Below are 24,385 nucleotides of genomic sequence, written 5' to 3'. Positions count from 1 at the left end.
ATCTGCTCTCTGCTAGCTTGTGGCCATTATTTCTTGTAACCCCCGGGGGCGCCTTGGTGAATAAAACCTCACCAATTCCCTTCTGTGCCCCCGTGATGAACTTATAGGCAGCCACAAGGTCGCCTCTCAACCTTCTCTTGCGGAGGCTGAAAAGGTCCAGGTTCTCTAGTCTCTCCTTGTAGGGCTTGGTCTGCAAGCCCTTAACTATACGAGTGGCCCTTCTCTGAACCCTGTCCAGGATATCCGCATACCTCTTGAAGTGCGGTGCCCAGAATTGCACGCAGTACTCCAACTGCGGTCTGACCAGCACCCGATAGAGGGGAAGTATCACCTCTTTGGATCTATTCGTCATGCATCTGCTGATAGACAATAAAGTGCCATTAGCTTTTCCGATGGCTTTGTCACACTGCCGACTCATGTTCATCTAGGACTCCAAGATCCCTTTCCACTTCCGTGACACCCAGCAGGTCATTTCCTAGGCAGTAGGTGTGCTGGACATTTTTCCTTCCTAGGTGCAGCACTTTGCATTTCTCCTTGTTGAATTGCATTCTGTTGTTTTCTGCCCACTTGTCCAACGTGTCCAGGTCTGCTTGCAGCTGTTCCCTGCCCTCCGGCATGTCCACTTCTCCCCATAGCTTTGTGTCATCCGCAAACTTGGACAGAGTACACTTCACTCCCTTGTCCAAGTCGCTGATGAAGACATTGAAGAGTATCGGTCCAAGGACTGAGCCCTGCGGGACCCCATTGCCCACACCCTTCCAGGTCGAAACCGACCCATCCACCACGACTCTCTGGGTGCAACCCTCTAGCCAATTTGCCACCCACCGGACCGTGTAGTCATCCAAGTCACAGCCTCTTAACTTGTTCACCAGTATGGGGTGGGATACCGTATCAAAGGCCTTCCTGAAGTCTAAGTATACGACATCCACCCCTACTCCTGTGTCCAGGCGTTTCATAACCTGGTCATAAAAAGAGACTAGATTAGTCAGGCATGATCTGCCTGCTAGGAACCCGTGCTGGTTTCCCCTCAGCATAATTTGTCCTGCCGGGCTCTTGCAAATGTGAGCCTTGATAATTTTTTCAAAGACTTTGCCAAGGATGGAGGTGAGACTGACTGGCCTATAGTTGCCCGGGTCCTCCTTCCTCCCCTTCTTGAAAATGGGGACCACATTGGCCCTTTTCCAGTTCTCCGGGATTTGGCCCATGCACCATGAGCGTTCAAATATTCCCGCCAGTGGCTGTGCAATGATGTCGGTCAGTGCCTTCAGTACCCTCGGATGGAGCTCATCCGGGCCTGCCGACTTAAAGGCATCCAGTTCTTCCAAGTGACTCTGCACCATCTCAGGGTCTACGCATGGTAGCCTGGCGCCTTGCTGCTACCTCTCTACGACCCCAGTGAGAGAGAGCAGGAGGACAAGTTCCTCCTGTTTATTCCCCAAGCTCCTGGCATTGGTGTAGAGGCATGCAAGTGTCCCCTTGGGGGCCCTTGCCTTGCCCGCAGCTTGCTCTAGGGCTGGGGCAGGGGTAGGCTCCCTTAAGTGCCTTGGATGTTGGGTTTGTAGGAGGGGGTGCCACATGCCCACCCCTCGACCTTCTGGGGTGCCAGCCATGCTATGCCAGTACCAGCACTGCCAGACCCATGTTCTGTGCAGGGAGAACGGGCTCAAACGGACCTGACCCAACCAGGCCCAGCATGGGCCACTAGCGCGCCTTTGCATCGGACCGGGATGCATATCTCCAGCACATGCAGCTCCTGGCCAAAGGCACATGCTGGCTGGGTGGGCCAGGCCAGTTGATTTTGGACTGGCTGGGTGCATTCTCCATGAGGGTCAGGCGACGATGCACCATGGCCCACTGTAGGCACAGTGCCAGGGCCACACATCACCACCTAATCCTCATGGAGAATATGCCCGGTGCGGCCTGGCTCGCTCAGCTAGCATTCTCCATGAAGGTCAGGCAGTGATGCATGGCCCTGGCACTGTGCCTGCAATGGGCCATGGTGCGCATTGCCACCTGACCCTCATGGAGAACGTGCCCAGCTGGCTTGTCACAACCCAGCCTGGCCCACCCAGCTAGTGCGCATCTTTGGACAGGAGTTGCAGGTGCCAGAGCCGTGCATCCTGGTTCTGTGCAAAGGTGTGCTAACAGGCTGTGCCATGCCAGGTCAGGTCAGGTTCAGCTGGGTCCATTCTCCTCGCACAGACTGAGGGTCCAGCAGCACTGGCGCCAGCAGAGCCCTGCTGATGCTGCAGGGGGTGGGGGAGGCAGGCCACTGGCAGCTCCCCCCCACAAACCTGACATCCCCCATACACCCCATGCCACTGCCACACCCTCCCCCACCACTCCCCACAACCCTGCACCACTCCCCACACACCCACCTATACACCCCATACCCCAACCCCCCCCCAGAAACCACACAGCCCCCACCCCCATCCCCACTTATCTTGGACAGCACCCGAGGCCAGCTAACTCATCCTGCTTCTATTTGCCCACTCATCCTGAGCCCACTGCTAACTCATCCTGCATCTGTTTGCCCCACATGCAAAGGATGTGTTCTGGGGCAACAGAAGCACCATAGAGATGGCTGGATACCAGAGCATCCCTGGAGGACCCATCACCAGTTTGCCTGAGAGCACGGTCGTGGATTGTGCCCTGCCCTACTTTTTTTCCCTGAGGGTTATTTTTTTATACCTGGATTTCCAGGTATCAAATTTAGAGTTGTTGCTGCAAATATGCAGTGTGGGGAATGATTTTTTGTTCCCAACATGCCTCTCGCAGCATCTCAAACTGCTTTGAGATGCCACAAGAGAGATGTGTGGGCTCATCTAAATGCACCCATAGGGTGCATCCAGATGAGCATCTCAAACCCCTTTGAGACACTGCAAGAAGCATGTGCGTGAACAAAAAAACATTGCCCATGCTTCAAATTTGCAGCACGGGGGCAAAATTAGACCCCTGGATATTCTGGGGTCAAAAAATACCCCAAGGGAAAAAAAGTGGGGAAGGACACAGTCCAGGACTGTGCCTTGAGGCAACCAGAGGCTCAGTCCTCCACAGGCACACTCTGGTAGCCAGCCAGAGCATCTCTCTGGTTGGCCCTTGCCCCAGTGCTGAAGCATGCTGCCTGCCTGTGCTGACCTGGACCCAGCTTCATGGCAGGTAAGTAGGGGATTGGGGTGGGCTGGAAATGGGGAGGGGAGGGAATCATGGGGGAGCCCTGCCCAGCCCCAGACCCTTGTTTGTTCTCCCCATCCCCCGTTCATTCCCCGCAACTCCCCATGCATTGCCCCAACCCCCCAAGGAGATGAGCTTATGGCTGGGGGTGGTGAAGTAGATGGCTCAGCAGGGGCCTCACATTTCAATGCCTGGTGTGGGGATTGCCAGCTCATGCAGTGCTCTCCCATAAGTATAGAGGGTGTCTACAAAACTGCGGGCCTGCCTATAGAACCAGGCATTGCAGCTTTCTGGGCTCCTTGCCTTCCCCTGCCAGCACTCTCGGAGTGATGAGGATGCTGTCAAAATCTCCCCAGTGGTTCAAGGTGAGATGTACCTTGCTGGCAGACTGCTGGGTGTACTCACAGTCAAGAAATGCTAGCAGCTCACCCCTGGGGACTGCTGGGATTGAAAGGTCTGCAGGCTCCATGGAGCCTGCCAGTTCTTGGGTGCCTTTCTTCTGGTCCTGAGGTTCAGCAGGCTCCTTAGGTATCATCTGAACCCCCTGGTCCACTAAAATCCCAGACTCTGGCCAGGATTGGGAGAGCTCTGCAGTCCCTTGGGATAGGGGTGGGGGTAACGGTGGGGGCGGAGTTCCCTCACAGGTTGGCAGGGCAGAGCATGGGGTCCCCAACAAGATCAGACTGTTGGTCTGGGGATCCCACCCTTCTGGTGTGGGACAATTGGACAGGCTAGTAGCGGGGTTTGACTGGGAAGGGGGAGGATGAGACCCATCAGGCACCAGCACGGCATCAGTACTTTTCTTGGGGTCTTGGGAGAGGGGACTTCCCCGCTCAGAACTCACTGCGATGAGCCCCAGGGCCCCCATTTCCCCCGATCATTGGAGAGGGGAGGGCTCCACTGATGGACCTTCCATTGGGTCAGCTTCAGCCTCGGCACCCATGATCTTGAGAGACAGGCCCTGGCCAGTGGAGTGAATGAGGGACCTCCTGCATGGGCTTCTGCTCAGGGCTGTCCAGCAGTCCTGAAACCTCCTCCATGAGGATCACCCATTTGATCTTTCTGGGGGGGGCGGGGGTGTAAGGCACAGCCACTCCTTCCCCCCATGTGGTGGTCTTGGGAGGGAAGAAGGAGTCCTCCATGTCAGAGGGCTCCAGCTGTGCTTGGGCCTTCCTCTTGGCTTTGTACCCATAGGGGACCTGCACCCACACAGCCATGGGGTGGTCTTCAGGTGGACAGGCTTCAGTAGGAGAAGGTGAGGGTTGGGGCAGCTATAGTGGGTGCATGACTAGGGGCATGGGGGCCCTACTCTCTCTCTCCCCTTGGCTGCTGCTGCCATCCCTGGGACCCCACCAAACTTGGTTTGAGGGTGGGGTCCCCTGAGCTTACAGGGGGCCTGGATGATGTGGCTGGGGTGCTAAGGGGGTCTGAGGGAAGAGGGGTACTGGTGGCAGGGGCACCCCTCTTGCTAGTAGGACCCATGGATGCCCTCTCCTCCTGCCTCAGTGGGCACTCGTGACACAAGTGTGCTGGGGTGCAGCACTGGAAGCATCGCAGGTCCCCCAGCATATAGAAAATCCTCACCAGGGCCCCCTGAAAAGGAGTCACAAGGCACCCCTCAGCCTCCAGTCACATTCCTGCCACCACCTGGATCATAACCTGGAGATGGAAAGAGTGCACATGGTGGAGGCCAGAGTCTCGGCATCCCAGTGAGAGAGCCACCACCAGGAAGATAACTCTCCCCAAGGTTTGGAGCTGGGGAAGCAGGGCCCAATTAGGGATATAGGGAGGTATGGAGCTAAAAACCACCCTAGTCCCCAGCTCTTCTAGGGGCTTGAAAGGGATGTACTCACCCTTTACCATGAGCCCCCTCACCACTGTCTTTTGTGCAGTGGTCTCCAAGGCAAGGAAAAAGACCCCCTTGCTATGAAAGCAGGAGGCCACCATGATCTTGGAGGCCCCCACTACCTGAGCCAGGGCCTACACACAGGTCTCAAAGTGCAGGTTCTGCTGCTTGGGTAGTTGACACTTTACCCCATGTCTGTGGGTGAGTGCTGGAAAGGGAGCCCCACCACCTGAGCTGGAAGGGCCGTTGGTGGAGGGTCCAGGCCCTGCAGCTTTGGGTCACCCTGAAGCCACCTGTGCATAGCTGGGGGGCCACATTGGTGGGGCTGGGGCTAGAGCCAGGGACAGGCTGAGTGGGTGTGCTGGCAGATGTAGCACACCTGGTCCCCGTAGGTGCCGGTGGTCTAGGCTTGGGGGAGGGGGCTTGGGAACCCCTCCAGGGGGTTGGGGGGGCTGGCCAGGGAAGACCCCTTGGTCCTGTTGGCTTCCTGCCAGAGTCCTGCCTACCCCTGCAGTGGAGGTTGCAGGCTTCTCTACCCCTGGAGAAGGTTGGTTGGAGTCTGCCTTTGGAGTCAGGGCTGCAGGGGAATACATCCCCTTGGGGGCTTGGCTGGGATCTTCCTCCATAGTTGGGTTTGTAAGAAGCTCTGTGGGGGCATCTGCCCACCCAGAAATTTACTTCCCTGCCATTGCTTCATGAGGGAGGGGAAAACAATTAAGAAAACAAAAATATACAGTGGGGCTGGTGAATCTAATAGGGGCAGGCTGGGATTGTGGGGGAAAGGGGTGGGGTGGGGGGGCTGAAGCTCACTGATCTATAGCCCCACAGGAAAACAACCGGTAGGGCTATGCTTGGGGAATGTGGGGGAGGGGGAAACACACACGAGGACTGGGGAGACTTGAGCTGGCTTACTCAGGCACACAGCAAACACCAGGGCAGGGGGAATGGACCACAGGACTTACCACACAAGGGCAAAGGTAAACAGGGAAGGCTGCTAAGGCAGATGTAAAAGACGGCTAGAGCAGTGGAGGGGCTTTATTTGTTTAAGATGAATCCAGGAGCCCCTCAGGCCTACATCCATGCACTCAGCAGAAGAGCAATAGGCAGGAAAACAAAGGAGGATCAGATGCAGTGAGGCAGCTGTGGGGGAGTGCAGGAACAATCAGTCAATTAAGGAAGTAATCCAGTGCTGGTGTGGTGTTGAGTGGTGGAAGGTAGTGCAGCAGGGAATCTCCCTCTCTCCTGAGAGTGGGCAGCAGCAGAACAGATAGCAACAGTAGCAGCCATCCATTTCATCCACTGAGGGTGTGCTTCAGGGGAAAGGGGGGGTGGCCTGCCAAGGCAGCTGGGGCAGGAAAAGCATCTTTAGGCTCCAGACCCAGAGGAGGTCCTGGTAGAACTCTGGCAGCCCTCACAAATCCTGTTGGAAGAAGCCCAGCAGGCCAGGGAGCTGCCAGTTGTATCAGAGCAGAAGTGGCGGAGGAAGGCATGTCCCAGGTGGTCCCACATTGCATAGCTACCAACACTATATAGCAGTCGCTACAGGGTCTGAAGGCAGAATATCAGGACCTGGCTGTGCAAGCAAACCAGGCCCTGGCTACCCTCCCGCAAGGGGAGGCTCAGGACCTCCTTTTTATACTGACGGCCCCAAGCTCTAGCTCCCACTAGCTGCATGTCGGGAGGAGCCAGGAAGCATTATTTTGCCCCAAGTGGCACTACTTACACCACACCAAAGTGCATGTCTGGGCACATGCACTGAGGCAAAAAGCCCTGGCTCAAATTTGCACCGTTTCTATTTGAACTGCTGCAAGTGCATGTGCCTGCATGTATGAATGTGCCCATTGTATGTGTGTATTCTGGTGGCTAGAAAAGTGAAATAATTCAAGGATTGATATCATGTCCATGATGATCCACAGATTATGTGCAGGGCAAGGATTTCTTAATGTAATATATATTATTGGACCAAGTGCATAGTAGAGTTAGACAAGCTTTCAAATGCAAAATGTTCTTTGTCAGGTCATCCTGAATTACTATGAAGTAATTCAACAGCATTTTTTAAAAACTGATTTAAGCAATAGAAGATTTTGTTGAAAGCTTTATTTTAATTACTTCTTGAATCCATAAGTCACCAAAATCCTTTCAGGCAGGGAAAAAAGTGATGAATAGAAAGGGGTGGGATGGAATGGAAGCAAACTGCTGCCTCAGATAAGCATGTCATATAGTTAGGGACCTACCAAATTCAGCATGGCTGCCCCTGATTTCATGGGCAGAACTTGGGGCCTGGCAGTGATTTCATGGGTGGAGCACAGCACGGCCCATGCCTCTGATTGGCTGAGGGGCCATGGTGGCCCCACCCCTCACCGCTGATTAGCTGAAAGCGCTGCCTGTTTTGTGCCCCTACCCCTCTCTGCTCGTTGCGGGTGGGGCCACATGACAGGTAGCCCTTGCAGCCAATCAGTAGTGAGGGGTGGGGAAGCAGCCATCTTGCCAGCAGCCCTTCTAGTGGACATAGGCCTCTCCCCGATTCCCCACCCTGGCAGGCAGCCACAGCACCCTGTGGACTGCTGTCTTTCTCTGGAGAACGGATAATTTTCTTTTCAGTAAGTTTTTTTTTCCTGTGGATTTTGTAGATTTCATGGGCATTGCCAAATTTCATGGGTATTGCCAGGTTTTGTGAAAACTGTGAAATTCTGATTTCAGTAGGTGCCTACATATAGTCACAAATGTCTCTGCAGGGACATAGAGCTGTGCCAAAATGCCTCTGCCCTTTCTTCCTTCAGCAGGGGCACATGTAACTCTACTTTCTTCTAAAAAAAAATTCTTTAAGCAGAAGCATTGGAGCCAGAGATAAAACACTATGCTCTTAATACATGGACAGTTTTCATTATATAGAGTGAGTGCCACCTGGTCCTAGTAAACACCAGATTGTAGCTTTTGGGCTATGTAGGAATTGCAACAGTGTGCACAGTTCCCCAGTAAAATGCCAGTGAGATAAAATCCCTGCTTTCCTTGACTAGTTTTAATGGATTATTGAGTTCTTGGCTGAGTGACACCATTTTTTGTGTTCTTTGAACAGGCATCATATCCTACACTTTGAAGAAATCTCAGTTCCAGACTATTTTTACCTGTCACACTGTGTTTCAGCTTTGTTTAACTTACACATCATTTGAAATGCATTGCAAGGCAATGAAACCCAATTCCTCAGTTGGATGAATTCACAAATATTGCCTTCCAAAAGACAACCCTGTAAATCTGGGTAATGGGCATTTATTAGAGTCTTTTATCAAAAGACTGCCAAACCCACAGACTGTTCAGGTATCTCTGTCCTCATCACTGAAATGCAGCCTCTTTGGAGTAGGATGAAACTGGTTTTTAAATAATGCAAATTTCTACAGAGCAGTTGAGACCAGAAAGTGGCTACGTCCCTATTGAATTAAAAAACTGAAGCAGGAATTACAGGCTGCAGAAAATTACCCTATTGCAGTGTCTAATTCCAATTCTCCTTACAAATAATTATGCAAAATTTTTAATGAAAGTCACTGTTCAAGATTTTAGTTTTAAATTTTATATTTGAAAGTACTCTGGTATGTTCACAGGTACAGTATCCCCTAAAGCCATATGGAAACATGGTTCAGCACTAAGCATGTGTGTACATGTGCATTAAATCCAGGAGCAGTTTACTTGCAAGTACACTACTCATGAGTAAATGCTCCCAGGCAGACATGTACACATGTAGGGAAATGGGAACAGATTTGCTGCTAATGGCAACAAACTGCTCTCTCCTGGGGCCCTGAAATGGGCCCTTGCTGCCACCAGGGGGAGCTCTAGGTTCCCCCAGGGTGCATGGAGCACTGGGCCAGGAGGCAGCTGTCTCCTGGCCAGAGCTGGGATGTTGCTCCCTGTCCCCAGGCTGCCTGCTGCCAGAGCGGGAACGATGTCCCCCTGCCCCAGCAGCAGAGAGCTCCCAGCCCTGGCTCCCTGGTTGGGGCAGGGGACTTGGAAAAAACCACAGGGGAGAGCCAGATCCTAGACCCCTGCCCCAATCATGGGGCAGGCTGGAGAGCCTGTTTCCTGCTCAGCTCCGTGACTGTGGAGCTGGGTAGGATACAGGTTCCCCAGGCCCCACTAGCAGGGAGCTCCCAGCACGGGCTCTGTGGTCGCAGTCATTGAGCCAGTGCTGGGAGAAAAGGATCTCCCAGCCCGTTCCCCAATTAGGATCTCAGAGCAGGGGGCTTGGAGCTCCCTGCTGCCAGAGCAGGTGGACATAGTCCCTTCTTGGATTCTGCTGGCGGAGCCCACCCAAACAGCAGGTAGCTCCTGGGGGCAGGAAAAAAACTCCCACCCCCTGGTTGCTGGCAGACAGGGAGCAGATTTGCTCCCAGTCAGACATCTACACAAGCATTACTGCAGTTAATAATCGCAAGTAAATTTGCTAGTTGCATTTGCAGGTAGCAAATTTACTCGTTACGGAGGTTTACCATGCAGTAGGCATGTACACATGTAGATGCACATGCTTACTGCACATAAACTATGCTACTTTGCATTAAAGTGTCTTGTGTAGATGCACGCTAGGGGTATGAACAATTGGAAAGCTTGCCACAAGCAAAAGAAGTTTCTACAACTATTTGTTAGAGAAGCTGAGCAGGATTCACTATTATTTTTGAACACAAGAGGCAGTGGTGCCCACTTTTATCTAATAGCCTAGCAATTAAAACACTTGTCTAGAAAATTGAAGACCTGGAATCCCAACCATTCTGAGGGGATTTCAAACTTATTTGTTCTTGCAGAGTGCCCTAACCATTGGGCTATAGGCTGGCTGGGTGAAAGCAGTTCCCACCTTTCCCATGGAAGATGGACCACTGCAGAAACAAAATGAAAGATTCATGGTATGAGGAAAAAAGAGCATAAGAGGAGGCATGGCTGTGGTTAGGGCACTGAACATAGGCAGAGGAAGAAAAAAAATTGGGGGGGACGGGGCTGAGCATGCATGTGCATATGCGCGTGCATACCCTGTACTATGGGAAAGTTCACAGGGGGAGGGGAAAGAGCCACAGGGAGTAGCAGCATTGCCTGGTGCCAGGCCATGCTGGCCCCAGCTGACTCCCAGCCCCAGTGGCCCCAGCCCCCGACCCTGGCTGCACTGGGTTTGGCCCTGGTGGCCCCCAGCCCTGGGTGCGCTCTCCCCTGGCTGCCTCCCGGCCCTCGCTGCACCAGCCCTGGCTGCGTCCTGGCCCCCACACCCGGCCTCAGCTGCACCAGGCCCGGCCCCAGCTGCCTCCCCACCCAAGCCCCAGCCCCAGCCATGCACTGGGGGCCTAGAGCTGGGGGCCAGAGCAGGGCCAGTCTCAGCTACACTGCTGGGCCAGAGGGCTTCTTGCCTCCGTGCCTCCCTGCTCCCATTGCTTTGAAAGTGGCAGGTACCGCCATGTGTGTCCTGCCACGGGGCAGCCCGGCAGCAAGGCACATGGCACCATGCCATGCAGCTTTCAAAGGAGCGGTACTGAGGTGCGGAGGCAAGGAGCAGAGTGCAGCTCGCAGCTTCAGCCCACACTTGTCCAGTGCAAAGATCAGGGGATCACATGCTTCCCCCCTCCCCCCCGCCCTTTTGTCTGGCCAGCACTGCTTGTCTGTAGGAACCAGTGGGCTCTGATTGTCCCACGACCTGGCCTGGCTGGGGCCTGATTCACTGCGAATGGGGCTCCAGCCAGGCCAGGTCATAGGGCAATCAGAGCCCAACAGCTTATCCAGGGGCATGGCACAATGGAGCTGAGAGGGGGGTGGAATGCCCCCTCCCCTTTGGCTCCCCACAGTGTGTGCAAAGCTAAGGATTCCCCCTCCTTATTGAGTGCCATAACCACTAGGATAAAGATGCCTTGTACTCTAAGATTGTGGCACAATCTTACTGAGGGGCATGGAAAGTACCCCTTCACAGCTTAGCCTATAGCCAGGTGGTTAGGACACTCTTTTGGGAGAAGTGCTTTTGAATTCCCATAAGCAGAAAAGGCATTGAACCTAGATCTGGGTGACTGCTTTAACTACTTGGCTATTATATAAAACATGAGTAGCAACAGCACATCCACCAGGCCTTTTTTAAATGGGTTGTGGCCATAGCTATATGAGAGTTCCAATCCTGTCAGTATGTGTAAAGCGTGCCCAGAGTATATTCAGGTTGGGACCCTCAGGGAAGGTAGATACAGTTCTGCTTACTTTTTGGATCCTGATAGGCCTAGGCAGAAGCTGGGTGCTGAGATGCTCAGACTGGGGTAGCTCAGGGCATGCAGAAAAATAGAATTCTAGGCACCTAGGGAATTTGTAGCTCAAACATGAATGTATTCACCTAGTGAATTTAGGAACCTTCAGGGATAGGCAGTGAGCAGAGATTTCTTGAATCACAGCTTTGGACTTCAGTACTCACAGCTAGATCCAGATTAGTAAAATAGGTACTTAAGTAGAACTTCGGTGAAGCATTTAGGCACTTAAATCACACAAAGCAATCTGAGATACCCATGTTCCAGTGCTTATAGATGTCTAATGAGCATTCTGTTTATTCAGTTTCACCATTTGGACTGCAGATATGTCTAGATGCCTAAACTTAAGCAATTGTACACTCCTCAGTCTAATGTGATTCAAACCAACAACTTCTATTTCTGACTATGGTATAGAAGATTCTGGGTGCAACGGGGTTATTGGATAGCCAAGAGTCCAAAAAAACTGCAAGCAGAAGAAAATATGACTTTGGAGCCTAGCATATAGGGCATGTATCTGGGATCTGGAAGATCTGGCTTCTGGTCTCTTCTCTCAGGTCTGTTTATGTATTTTCCCCTAGAAGGTCATTGGAAAATCAAAAAAATTCTAAAGAGCAGACTGGACCACCTACAGAGTGCTCACATCTTTAGACTACAGTCGCGGTCTCATTTTCTTGCTTGCCTTCTGCCCATCCATGACTTCTGCATTCTTCTCTAGTCTCAACAGTCTATGGTGGTTAGGGCACTGTCCTGTGAAGTAGCAAATGTGAGCTGGAATTCTCTCAGGCTGAGGAAGGCATACAACTCAGGTTTACTACTTTTTGAGAGAGTACTCCAATCACTAGGCAATTATACATAAAGTGGGTGTCACCTAATTCTTGATTATGCATTTACCCACAATGAAGACTCTGAATTCTAAGAGATGGTGGCACCTTATGTGCAGCCCTCAGTCCAGGGTCTAAGCTACCTGAGGAGCTATCCAGAGGTGGATCCAAGGGGCTGCATTGATACATTATCACCCCCTTTTGATTCCTCGTCCACCAAGAGTTTAAAACCAACTGCCTGGCAGTGGCAGCAGCATTTCTAGTTAGGCAGTGCTGAGGGAATCAATTGACTTGATGACTCATTATAATCTACTTGATCCCTTCAAGTCTTCATTCCACAGGTGTTAATGACCCTCTCTTCTTTCTCATGGTCTTGATGTTCCACCAATCAAACTATCCTTTGTTCTGTAGTTCTGCTCTCTGTTAGCATCTCCTGGTAACTGAGCTCCTATTTCACAGCCTTGCAGATTGTTTTAACTCGTTCCAATGAAGATTCTATTTTATTGGTGACTGGAGAAAAGTATATGTCATTTTATATATGATGATGCACTTCACCATCTGCATCCCTGTTTTCAAAATTCTAGATCCACCCATAGAGCATTCTCCCTGTTCAGATAGGTCTGTGCTCTGTGTGTCTTGTTGGCTAATACTAGGAGGGGGCATCTACACGTGCAAATAATCTGGGAGCAGTTTACTCTTACGTAAACTACTCGAGAGTAAACTCTCCCAGGAATATGTCCAAATGTACAGGGACATGGAAACAGATTTGCTGCTTCTAGCAGCAGGTTGCTTCTGCTCCCTGCAGCCCTGAAAAAGGCCCCTCCTGCCCTGAAGAATCTCCCAGTGCCAGCCCTGTGACCATAGAGCTGCCACCGGGAGAGATGGATTTCTCTCAGTGCTGGCCGCACAAGCACGGAGCTGGCGCTGGAAGAGAAGGAGGAAACGCCTAACCTGTTTCTTTGAATCATTTCCTCAGAGGCCAGCCACCTAATTTTTTTTATGCTGAAGTTTAAATTAGAAGCACTTATGGTGCCAATTTGGATTTTGTCACTAAAGTCCAGCTAAACCTTGTTTTTAGGCACTAAACCCTTTAAAAAAATCTATTTTAGGTCAGAGCTTTGCCAAGAAGTTTGCCCTTCTGTGGGAACATGTGGGAGGCTGCTGAAGAGGTCAAAAGTTTACATTCCATTTTAGAGTACAAGTACTCACATGTAGCATCAAGAAGCGATGCGTGCAACCTGGATTTTGGTTTCTGTTTTATGTACTCGTTTTAACAAGGAATGATTTGGTCACTGAACACATGGTCTGCTTGATTCTTTGAGAACAAGCCAAGCAAGCGCTGCCTCTGAACCAAATCCACTTCAAATAACACCTAACTATTGCTAAGAAGCAGCTGGGCCTGGCATTTCTTTGTTTAGACTTCTGACAAGATCTTGAGTAGCTGTAGGGAAAAGGAATGTAATGCTCAAAATTAAGTGTGAAAAATATTGTTAGGGGTTTTAGCTTTATTTAGGCACTTCTAAACAGCTTGAAAGCATTTATTAGAATCTAGAAAAAATGCAAGGACAGCACAACTAATCTTGTTATATATAACGATACATAGATGTAGAAAATGTTTGTGTTCAATGCTTGTTGATTAAAAGAAAATAAGGACTTTTTTATGGAAGCTTTAGAAAACAAGGGTAAAACTGACATTGAACTCTGATCTGAAATGTCTGAAAATGTGGTGTTGGTACAGCTGAACTGTGGTCTTCCAACCTGACACTCCAGATAATTCAGTTGTAATCAGGTGAATCAAGCAGAAGTGAAATTTCCTGAAAAGGCTGCTGCAGCCCTACATCTAGGAAATTATGTTTATTAACTTATTGTGTTCTGACTGTAGCCTTTCCTTGCATGTCACTTCCTTTGATAGCTGGGAGATCCTTAGTTTCCTCTGGCTTAGAGAGTATTGTAGTGTATTAATATGCTTAATGACTAAGGGCAACAAAGCATATTCAAAGACTGGGATAAACACAGACAAATAGAATCGGTCCCTTAGTTTTCGTCCGGACATTTTAGGGGAGTTACTATAGGTTTGCTGAACTGGCTTACGTTATGTCAGATGGATTTGTGATGTAAGTTACTGACTTCTGGTGAATGAATTTGTGCAAGCAGAACCAGATTAAAGGGTCAGTGCCCTGTTTTGAATTAGATTTTAATGTTAATTGTTTGTTTGCTATCCCTGGAAATTTCTCTCCCCCCTCTTATCAACTATTCTGTGCTGTGTTGCCTTTTGCTCCTCAGACCTGTTTGGGGATCCTGGTTTTCTCTGTTTAAAAATTGAAAAATCTTTGATAAAAGTCGCAAATTCTCTGATTAAAGACCCCAAAATCTGTGATTAAAATGAAACACCATTATATATATGTGTGTGTGTCTATCTGTCTAGCTATCTAGCTATCCATCAGTTGAATACAATGTTTTATTGATATATTTAAATTTTAAAACAACTTAGAAGCCTAACAATGCCCCCCTGCATAGGCAGGAAAGAGTGCTGGGTTCAGATGACCCCAGCTAGATGCATATCCAACCTCCTCTTGAAGACCCCCAGGGTAGGGGAGAGCACCACCTCCCTTGGGAGCCCATTCCAGACCTTGGCCACTCAAACTGTGAAGAAGTTCTTCCTAATGTCCAATCTAAATCTGCTCTCTGCTAGCTTGTGGCCATTATTTCTTGTAACCCCCAGGGGCGCCTTGGTGAATAAAACCTCACCAATTCCCTTCTGTGCCCCCATGATGAACTTATAAGCAGCCACAAGGTCGCCTCTCAACCTTCTCTTGCGGAGGCTGAAGAGGTCCAGGTGCCCCAGTCTCTCCTCATAGGGCTTGGCCTGTAAGCCCTTAACCATACGAGTGGCCCTTCTCTGGACCCTCTCCAGGTTATCCACATCCCTTTTGAAGTGTGGCGCCCAAAACTGCACGCAGTACTCCAATTGCGGTCTGACCAGCGCCTGATAGAGAGGAAGTATCACCTCCTTGGATCTGTTCGTCATGCATCTGCTGATGCACGATAAAGTGCCATTAGCTTTTCTGATGACTTCGTCACACTGCCGACTCATGTTCGTCTTGGAGTCCACTAGGACTCCAAGATCTCTTTCCGCTTCTGTTCCACCCAGCAGGTCATTCCCTAGGCTGTAGGTGTGCTGGACATTTTTCCTCCCTAGGTGCAGCACCTTGCCTTCCTCCTTGTTGAATTGCATTCTGTTGTTTTCTGCCCATATGTCCAACCTGTCCAGGTCTGCTTGTAGTTGTTCCCTGCCCTCCGGCATGTCCACTTCTCCCCACAGTTTTGTGTCATCTGCAGACTTGGACAGAGTACACTTCACTCCCTCGTCCAAGTCGCTGATGAAGACATTGAAGAGTATCGGTCCAAGGACCGAGCCCTGTGGGACCCCACTGCCCATAGCCTTCCAGGTTGATACTGACCCATCCACTACGACTCTCTGGGTGCGACCCTCTAGCCAATTCGCCACCCACCGGACTGTGTAGTCATCCAAGTCACAGCCTCTTAACTTGTTCACCAGTATGGTGTGGGATACCGTATCGAAGGCCTTCCTGAAGTCTAAGTATACGACATCAACCCCTACTCCTGTGTCCAGGCGTTTTGTAACCTGGTCATAAAAAGAGACTAGATTAGTCAGGCATGATCTACCTGCTACGAACCCGTGCTGGTTTCCCCTCAGCATAATTTGTCCTGCCGGGCTCTCGCAAATGTGAGCCTTGATAATTTTTTCAAAGACTTTGCTTAAGATGGAGGTGAGACTGACTGGCCTATAGTTGCCTGGGTCCTCCTTCCTCCCCTTCTTGAAAATGGGGACCACATTGGCCCTTTTCCAGTCCTCCGGGACCTGGCCCGTGCGCCACGATTGCTCAAATATTTTTGCCAGTGGTTGCGCAATGACGTCAGCCAGTGCCTTCAGTACCCTCGGATGGAGCTCATCCGGGCCTGCCGACTTAAAGGCATCCAGTTCCTCCAAATGACCCTGCACCATCTCAGGGTCTACACTTGGTAGTCTGGCGTCCTGCTGCTGCCTCTCCACAGTCCCAGTGAGAGCCTTGTCCTGCCCCTCACTTAGGAACACAGAGGCAAAGAACTCGTTGAGGAGTTCAGCCTTGTCCCCCCTCTCCGTCACCAATTGCTTCTGCCCATTTAGTAGGGGTCCTATTCCACCCTGGGCCTTCCTTTTGCTCCCTCTCTATCTAAAAAACAATTTTTTGTTATCCTTTACTTGGGATGCCATCCTCAGTTCCATGGTAGCTTTGGCCCGTCTAACTGCCTCCCTACACGTACAAGCAGAGGAGGTATACTCCTCTTTGGTAATCTCTCCCCGTTTCCACTTTTTATATGCTCCCCTTTTAGTCCGCAGTCTGCCCTGGATTTCTCTGGTCAGCCAAGGAAGCCTCCTGGCCCCTTTCCCTCCTTTTCCTCACATTGGGATCGTCTCCCTCTGTGCCCGAAGGATCATTTCCTTAAGGTACAGCCACCCTTCCTGGGCTCCCATCTCTTCAAAACTCCTACTCTGCAGTGCGTCCTTGACTAACCTGAGTTCACTGAAATCAGCTTTCCTAAAGTCCAGCACTTTCACCCTACTAGTTACCTTACCCACTCGACGTCTTATGATGAATTCCATTATTTGGTGATCACTGTCCCCCAGGTGACTACCAATCTGTAGGTCCCCTACCATGTCATCCCCCGTTGCCAATACCAGGTCCAGTAAGGCATTCCCCCTAGTGGGACCATGTACCTCCTGCGTCAGGTGGAGGTCCTGTACGCAGGATAGGAACGTGCATGAATGGTGGGACTTTGCTGTCTGTGTTTCCCAGCAGATGTCTGGGTAGTTTAGGTCCCCCATGACTACCGCCTCCTTAGTTTTTATGGTCTCTGAGAGCTGCCTCAGGAGCCCCAAATCTATTTCTTCCCCTTGGTGTGGGGGTCTGTAGCAGACCCCTACCACCAAATCCCTTTCTCCTTGCCCCCCCCATGTAACAACCCACAGTCCTTCTACTTTCTCCTCCTTCGATTCCGTCTTGATGAGGGTCGAAGTATATTGCTCATTGACATAGAGCGCAACCCCTCCCCCTTTCTTCCCCACCCTGTCCTTTCTGTACAGCCTATAACCCTCAATATGTACCGCCCAGTCGTAGGAAGAATCCCACCAGGTTTCAGTTAGCCCTACTAAGTCGTAGGTTTTTTCTGCAAGCAGGAGTGCTAGTTCATCCTGCTTGTTCCCACTTCACCCATTCCTGTGCCAAATACAGGAGTCAGTATTGTTTGGAAGGCATGATAGATGGAGACTATTGGGAAGGAGAACACTTCTTTATCAAATTAAACTTAGTTTCTTGTCTAGAGCATGAAAGTTTCCCTTTTCTATATTACAGAAGAGATGGGAACAATTCATAATTTGGAAATTAGCCAAGACACCTAGGTTTTAGTTCTTTCTTTATTATTTATTTATTTAGGTTAATTTATTATTTCACGGAAATGAAGGGGAAAGACCTTGCCAGTATAGTGACACTGAAAAAAATTACAAATGTCAGAAGTTCACAGCCATGAACAAACTCCAGGACAACACTTGATTTTCAATTTTTTGATTATATATTGCATACTGAAAACAATAACTCTGCCCTGACCACCTATTGCACAAATGTCATTAGAAACATCTCTAATGCACTAGGCTGGCAAATCTTACAGGACTTAGAATGTGAAAATATAATATTTGTGTAAAAGCAAATATCAAGAATCACACTTAGAAGACATATGTGTGCATGCACCCAGGTTTAAAGAGAGCCTGTCAACTGGCAAAGTGTATTCTTTATATTTGAAACAAGAAAATACTTATCATAAATTCATGAAAATTAGGTCCAAGACGTCTGGCTTATTAAGTCTGCTTGATTCCTTCTGCAGCTTAGAAATTGTGGAAAAGTTCTAAAACTAGGTCATGGTTATAAAATCTACAAATCTAGCACCACATCTACTAAGAACCTCCCTAAACACTGGGAGACCTGAAATGTCCACAACATGCTCACACCAGAACTTTCTTATATTTTTATTTAGAAATTAGCAGCTTCTGTAAAATGAAGATCTACATATTATTTAAAATGTCCAAACGTAATCACCAAAATCTGATGTTGTGATGATACAATAAAAACCCACATAAAGAGCTCTCTGAAATTCTCTGAAATATTTATTTTCCTTCCTAAATCACCTTTGCCATTTCATCCCAGACTTGGTACTGATCATCCCCTTTAATTCTGAACTTTACTTTCCAGTTCTTAGTCTATAAAGACTTTCACTTTTTTCTGAGTCTTTTAGAACAGGAGTTGGCAACTAAGGATCCATTGGATCCAGCCCATGGAGCCCCAGCCTTTGAAGCCAGGACTTCTGAGGAGCTTCAGTAGTAGGGGGCTTTGGCTGGGTAGTAGGGGATGGTTTGGAAGGGCTAGTCTGCCTGAGACCAAGATAGGTAATTTTGGCTCACTGCTTCTGATGCATTGCCAACCTATTTTAGAGGAGTAACCTCATTTTTCTTTAAAAGGGAAAAAAGACTGTAATAACCCCACATGTAGAGAAAATTATCAGTAACAAGGCCAGATTCTAAGCAGGAAATAAAAATATCCCTTTAAACCATAGCTTGCAAAACTTGTGCTAGTATTAGTTAATTAGTCATATTTAATGGTTCATTTTAATGTTGTTTTGACTTTTTCAGAACCTGAGGCAGGAGAAGTATCCCCCCCAGTTGGAGCTGGTGTGAACAGTAACAGCTGGACCTTTAAATTTGGACCGGGCAATCCCAAACAAGGTGGTCCCGGTGAGTTGCCAGACAAATTCATTATCCCGGGATCTCCTGCAATCATCTCCATCCGACAGGAACCACAAAACAGCCAAATTGACAAAAGTGACTTCATAACTTTTGGCAAGAAGGAAGAAACCAAGAAAAAAAAGAAAAAGAAGAAGGGAAACAAGACTCAGGAGAAAAAAGAAAAGGGAAACAGCACCACTGACAACAGTGACCAGTGAGGGGTTTATATTCAAAGAATCCACTTAGCCAGTTTTTGTAATAATGGCTGATCTCTCCTATGTAGCAACTCCCAATTTCTTCCTACTGTTAACAAATTTCCTATATGTACAGACTGCAAAAATCAGCAGGAAATTCACAGTCTCTGTCTAGATTGCTTAACAGATTTTGTCTTAAAAGCTTTATTAAGTCTGGTGTTAACTCTTTTTCTCCACTCTGGCTTGTTTTCAGAATCTAAAAAGCAGACACAAGTTTCCTTTCTCCTACGCCGAAAAGGAGACTCTTCACAATACAGCCAGTGAGAGGTTGGACTCTCTGCACTGTGGTTCCTGTGATCCTGTCTTGATGACACTTACAGGACAAGTTTAAAAGTTTTAATATTGTGCACTCTATATCTGATTGCAAACATTTGTGTGCAGATGTCACCTAGGTGATGCAAGATAAATTATAAAATGCAAGAAGAGCTGGTAACAAATGAACAAAAAGACATCTAATGAACAATATCATTCAGAGATGTTTGGGCAGGGGAGGAAATATCTTAAAGGAGATTACCAGACTTTTCAAATCTAGAAACCTAACTGGGTAGAATACTGAGTCCTTTTCATATATACACTCCATCAAGGAAAAACTCACATTTACAGCTCTTTAAGATATAAAATATCTCTCTCACTAAGCCATTGAATATACTGTCATTTCAAGCCCTGCATTATCCTAGCAAGGATGTCCCTCAGATTGTTACAAGGGCAGAGTTGACATCTTGGGAATGTAACTGACTGCGATGATTCTTGTATATCCCTGTTTCCACTCTATTTAATATTATTTTGCACATAATATCTCTGAAAAAGTCAGAGTATTTCCACAACACATATGCAAAAGTGAGAAAAAAGAAATGTTATCTATGCTATTTGTTATTTGATATATTTATTTATAAAGAAAATATAGCTGTAAATGTTAAAGAAATATGATGCCCTTAAACCCAAACAGAAGTCAGTCTAGAGCCATTAGAAATGATAATTGCTGCTATTAAAGTGCTTTAGAGAAATTGCCTGAAACATCTGTATTTTATCGGCCACTTGCCAATCACAGCTTTATTCTGTCAGGTCACTTGGGGGCTGCCTCTTGCATGTATTAATAAATACAATAATATCATTTTTTTTTGCATTAAGCTGCACTTTGAATACACATTTGCAAACAAACTTCCCTATTATAAAGAAGCAGAAGTAAACTATTTCTCACACAAGCAGGTTTACTAACCTGCTAGCTCTGTGCAGTATCTGGGTGTTATCTCCCACACACCTTCTTTGTTTTCAGTTTTACTTTTCTATGAAGTTATGAACTGCTGACCCTACTAACACTCATTATGTAAAATTCAAGTACTGTATGTATGCTGTATGTTCTTAAAAAATCCTGAAATATTTATTCTGTGCTTGTGTATGTGAATGCCAATGAAACTACTATTAGAGTGGACTTTAAGCTTTGCTGTTGAATGTAAATCCATTATTTCTTTTTTGTACACTTGTGAAAAAGTGGAGTAGTGTTAATTTTTTAAGCCACGGTTGATTATCAGTTTTTGTGTATGAAACACAAGTAAAATAACTTTCTTAAATCAAGAATCAGTGAATTAATGGGTTTATTTATTGATAATTATGAAGCAATTGTATATTGCTAAAATTAAGAGAACAACTGGTACAGGGAATCCTCGGACTTACAACACAATTGGTTCCTGAAAACCACGTCTTAAGTCAAAACATTGTAAATTGGAACCGATTTTCCCATAGGAAACAATGTTATGAATGGGGGGTTGGTTCCTGAACCAAGGCCCGATACTCAATTTTCACCAAAAATAACCCAGAATTTTGTACTCCATCAATTATAGATGAGTAATATAGCTACATTCATGTATTTATATTGTAAATAGCAATCATATTGATTTGGAAGGACTTCTTTAAGGTGACTTTCCTGGACTTTTTGAAGGACTCTTGGTTGGACTTTGTGAAGGGTTCTTGACTGGAGTCTTCTCAGGAGTCCTGACTGCAGGTTTTTTTGGAGTCTTGTCTGCTTTCTTAAAGAAAGTGTCCAAGGAAGTTTGGACAGATGTTCTCCAGGGAGATGAGCAACGCAGCGAACTTGTTCACTGGCATGGTGTGGTGTGGTGTGGCATAGCATTGGATCAAGTGTTGTGAAGTCGATACTAACATCAGAAAGTTGAAACAGGGTGTCAATTTATAAATGTTTTAGGTGTGAAACATAACTCGAAATGTTGTAAGTCGAGGACTGCCTGTATACTGTTCGTGTCAGTTCAAACTAGTACCAGGGTTATTAATATAAGAGAAATATATATATTTTAAATAGCATCTAGGTCTTGAAGGAATTGTAAGGCAATTCCCACAACATTTGACATTTAAAGCTCCAGGTATATGAGATTCCACATGTTTCTTAAAAGTTTCTACAGCTTATTGTAATCAAGAATTAGTATGAACATTTTTGGTCCTTGTGATATGGCTGATATGTTCTAAGTTCCCACATTTCTGACAGTTCAGAGCTAGTCAACTAACAGTTTTAAAAAACCTGACAGTCTTAAAAAAACATACATTGTTCAAATGTGATACAAAGGATCTTGAGCTAAATTCTGTTTTACCTTTACGTGGCATTTATGTGTAATTTTGGGCACTTACACAAAGTTTTGATTGTACTTCCTGTTCTATAACTACTCTCACCCTGTGCTTATCTTCTGAACATGCTCGGAAAGCTCCACTCTGGCCACCATTTTGGAGCAGAATAGGCTTGCCTGAGAACCATGTGTAACCCTGTGTAAGTCCCTTAAACTTTAGTAACAGGAAAACCATAGCCATCAAATCTTTAATGTAAAAGGGACTTCCCACAGTTTTACTTAAGAGCTTAATGATTATTAGGCCTGTGTGAGTAGGCAGCTATTTGATCTGGCTTCAGATCCAGCTGCTTCAGATGCCAGTGATCCAATCCAGAGCTCTGGACCAGGTTCCCGCTTCAATCCGGCTGAAGTGGCTCCGAAGCTTCAGAGCCACCTCAGAGATCCGGCCATAGGGTATAATGGGGAATCAACAAAATATCTATAACTTTGTTGTTTTTTGTCTGATTTGGATGAAACTTGCAGGGGTGGTGGCCCCTGCTGAGGTTACAAAGCCTGGCAGGTTTCAAGAAGATCAGTGCAGGAGTTCGGGGGGAACTGCACCCCAAATTCTTGAAAGCAAAACTCATGTCACGTGTACGTGTTAAGCCACAGTGGGGTCAAAAACTGCAGGGGGTGGTGGCCCCTGCTGAGGCCACAAATCCTGCCAATTTTCAAGGAGGTAAGTGCAGGGGTTTGAGGAAAACTGCACCTCAAGCTGCAGACAAGCAAAATGTGTGACATGGGTGACACTGTGTTAAGGCGCAGCAGGGTGAAAGCTGCACGGATGGTAACCCTTGCTGCGGCCACACCGCCTGCCAGCTGTCAAGGAGATAGGTGCAGGGGTTCTGGGTTCACGTTGCTCATTAACTCATTAGCACCTACAAAACCACAAACTGAGAGGAAAGAATCAATACAGACAATCAACTGCCCCAAGACAGAGACAGTCAGTTGCACAAGCACCCATGTCATGAGTTTTGCTTGTCTGCAGCTTGAGGTGCAGTTCCCCCCCAAACCCCTGAACGTATCACCTTGAAACCTGGCAAACTTTGTGGCCTCACCAGGGCCTACCATTCCTGCAGTTTTCACTCACCTGTGGTGTAACATATACACGTGACATCAGTTTTGCTTTCAAGGATATGGGGTGCAGTTTCCCCTGAACCTCCATACCAATCTTCTTGAAACTTGGCAGACTTCATGCCTCTGCAGGGGCTACCACCCGTGCAAGTTTTGACCCCACTGTGGCTTAACACATACATGCGGCATGAGTTTTGCTTTCAAGAGATTGGGGTGCAGTTCCCCCCAAACTCCTGCACCAAGCTTCTTGAAACCTGTCAGGCTTTGTAGCCTTAGCAGGAGCCACCATCCCTGCAAGTTTCATCCAAGTCAGGCAAAAAATAACAAAGTTATAGATATTTCATTGATTCCCCATTATACCCTATGGCAGGATCTCCGAGGCGGCTCCGAAGCTTTTCCAAAGCAGTTCGGAAGCTCCGAACAGCTTTGGAAAGCCTAAAGAAGGCAGCACTTTGATCTGGACATGCTGCTTCAGATGCCGAAGCGTCCAAAGCTTCTCTGGATCTGAAGCACAGTCCGAAGCCTCGCACAGCCCTAATGATTATGCAGACACTCACAAAACAGGAGATCCAAGTTCGAAGTTATCGTCATCCAGACGGGGTATTACTACCGCTCTCGCTTGCTAGCAAGGTGCTCTAACTACCAGGCCACGGACAAACTTCAGTGCAGAATACTCTTCCGTGCTCTTCTTAAAGCTGGCCGCTAAGCAACTGAGAGAGAAGGATATATGAGGCCAAGAGGGAAATATTAGAGGAGCCAAAGAATAGATCAATAAAATGAATACTGGTCTGGAAGGTAGGAGGACCTGAGTTTTGTTTTGGTTCTGAATAATCTATTACAGTTTTAACTGATTTTGCCCTCTGAGTAGGTCACCTCCTTAGAACAATGTCATCATGTAAAATTGACTACAATTCATAATGCATGGTAAAGATTTGGACTAGCATTGATCAGAGGTCAGGTTACCATGCTAAACATTTCGGTAAATACTGGATTTTGGGTATGTACAGAAGTGCTCCGTGCATGTTATACTGTGCTGAAATTTAGAACACTTTTTTATAGCACTCTAAAGTTAAAGTCCTCTTAAACATGACACCAGTGCAGTGTTTGCTGGGGGGGAGGAAAGCACCAGGGGGGCGGGGAGAGGGGTGGTCTTTGAGCCTCCCTGCACTTTCTGAACTAAGAGGCAGGAGGCATTCTGCAGCCTCCTGGGGCTTCTCCACTGGCCAGTAATTTCACCAGCGTACAGAAGCTATTTAAAGCACTGTAGGTTTAAAGTGCTGTAAAATACAGCACTTCAGATTTAATACATCATGTTACAAGGGTTAATTTAAAGTGCTGTACCCATTTTTAAAGTACTAAAAAACTGCACTTTGGTTAAGTCACAACAATAAAGTGCTTTAAATGGTGAATAAAGCAACTTCTATACATACCCTTTATTATTACAAATATCATAACTTCTACCATGTATAGGTTAAAAAAAGTGTCTGGGTTTCTTTCTTAATCTCATTCCAACATGATCTA

At 47.6% G+C, this 24,385-nt stretch overlaps 1 protein-coding gene across 6 annotated transcripts in view; it reads left to right on the top strand.

Moving 5' to 3' along the window:
* Positions 1-20,753, top strand: part of LOC102559534 (protocadherin alpha-C2) — a 267,699-nt gene extending 246,946 nt beyond the window's left edge. For 4 of the 6 annotated variants that reach the window (XM_059733378.1, XM_059733381.1, XM_059733380.1 and 1 more), the window contains exon 4: positions 18,832-20,753. In XM_059733378.1, coding sequence (XP_059589361.1) covers positions 18,832-19,142 — 311 coding nt within the window. In that variant the 3' untranslated portion in view covers positions 19,143-20,753. The remainder of the gene's footprint in view (positions 1-18,831) is intronic. The other 2 variants (XM_059733379.1, XM_019487089.2) reach the window with 1 other exon arrangement.
* Positions 20,754-24,385: the final 3,632 nt, after the last annotated feature.

The sequence above is a fragment of the Alligator mississippiensis genome, chromosome 9, assembly GCF_030867095.1.
Source record: "Alligator mississippiensis isolate rAllMis1 chromosome 9, rAllMis1, whole genome shotgun sequence".
NCBI classification, from domain to species: domain Eukaryota; kingdom Metazoa; phylum Chordata; order Crocodylia; family Alligatoridae; genus Alligator; species Alligator mississippiensis.
Note: the sequence above shows the minus strand (reverse complement) of the source record. Positions and strands in the feature narration are given on the sequence as shown.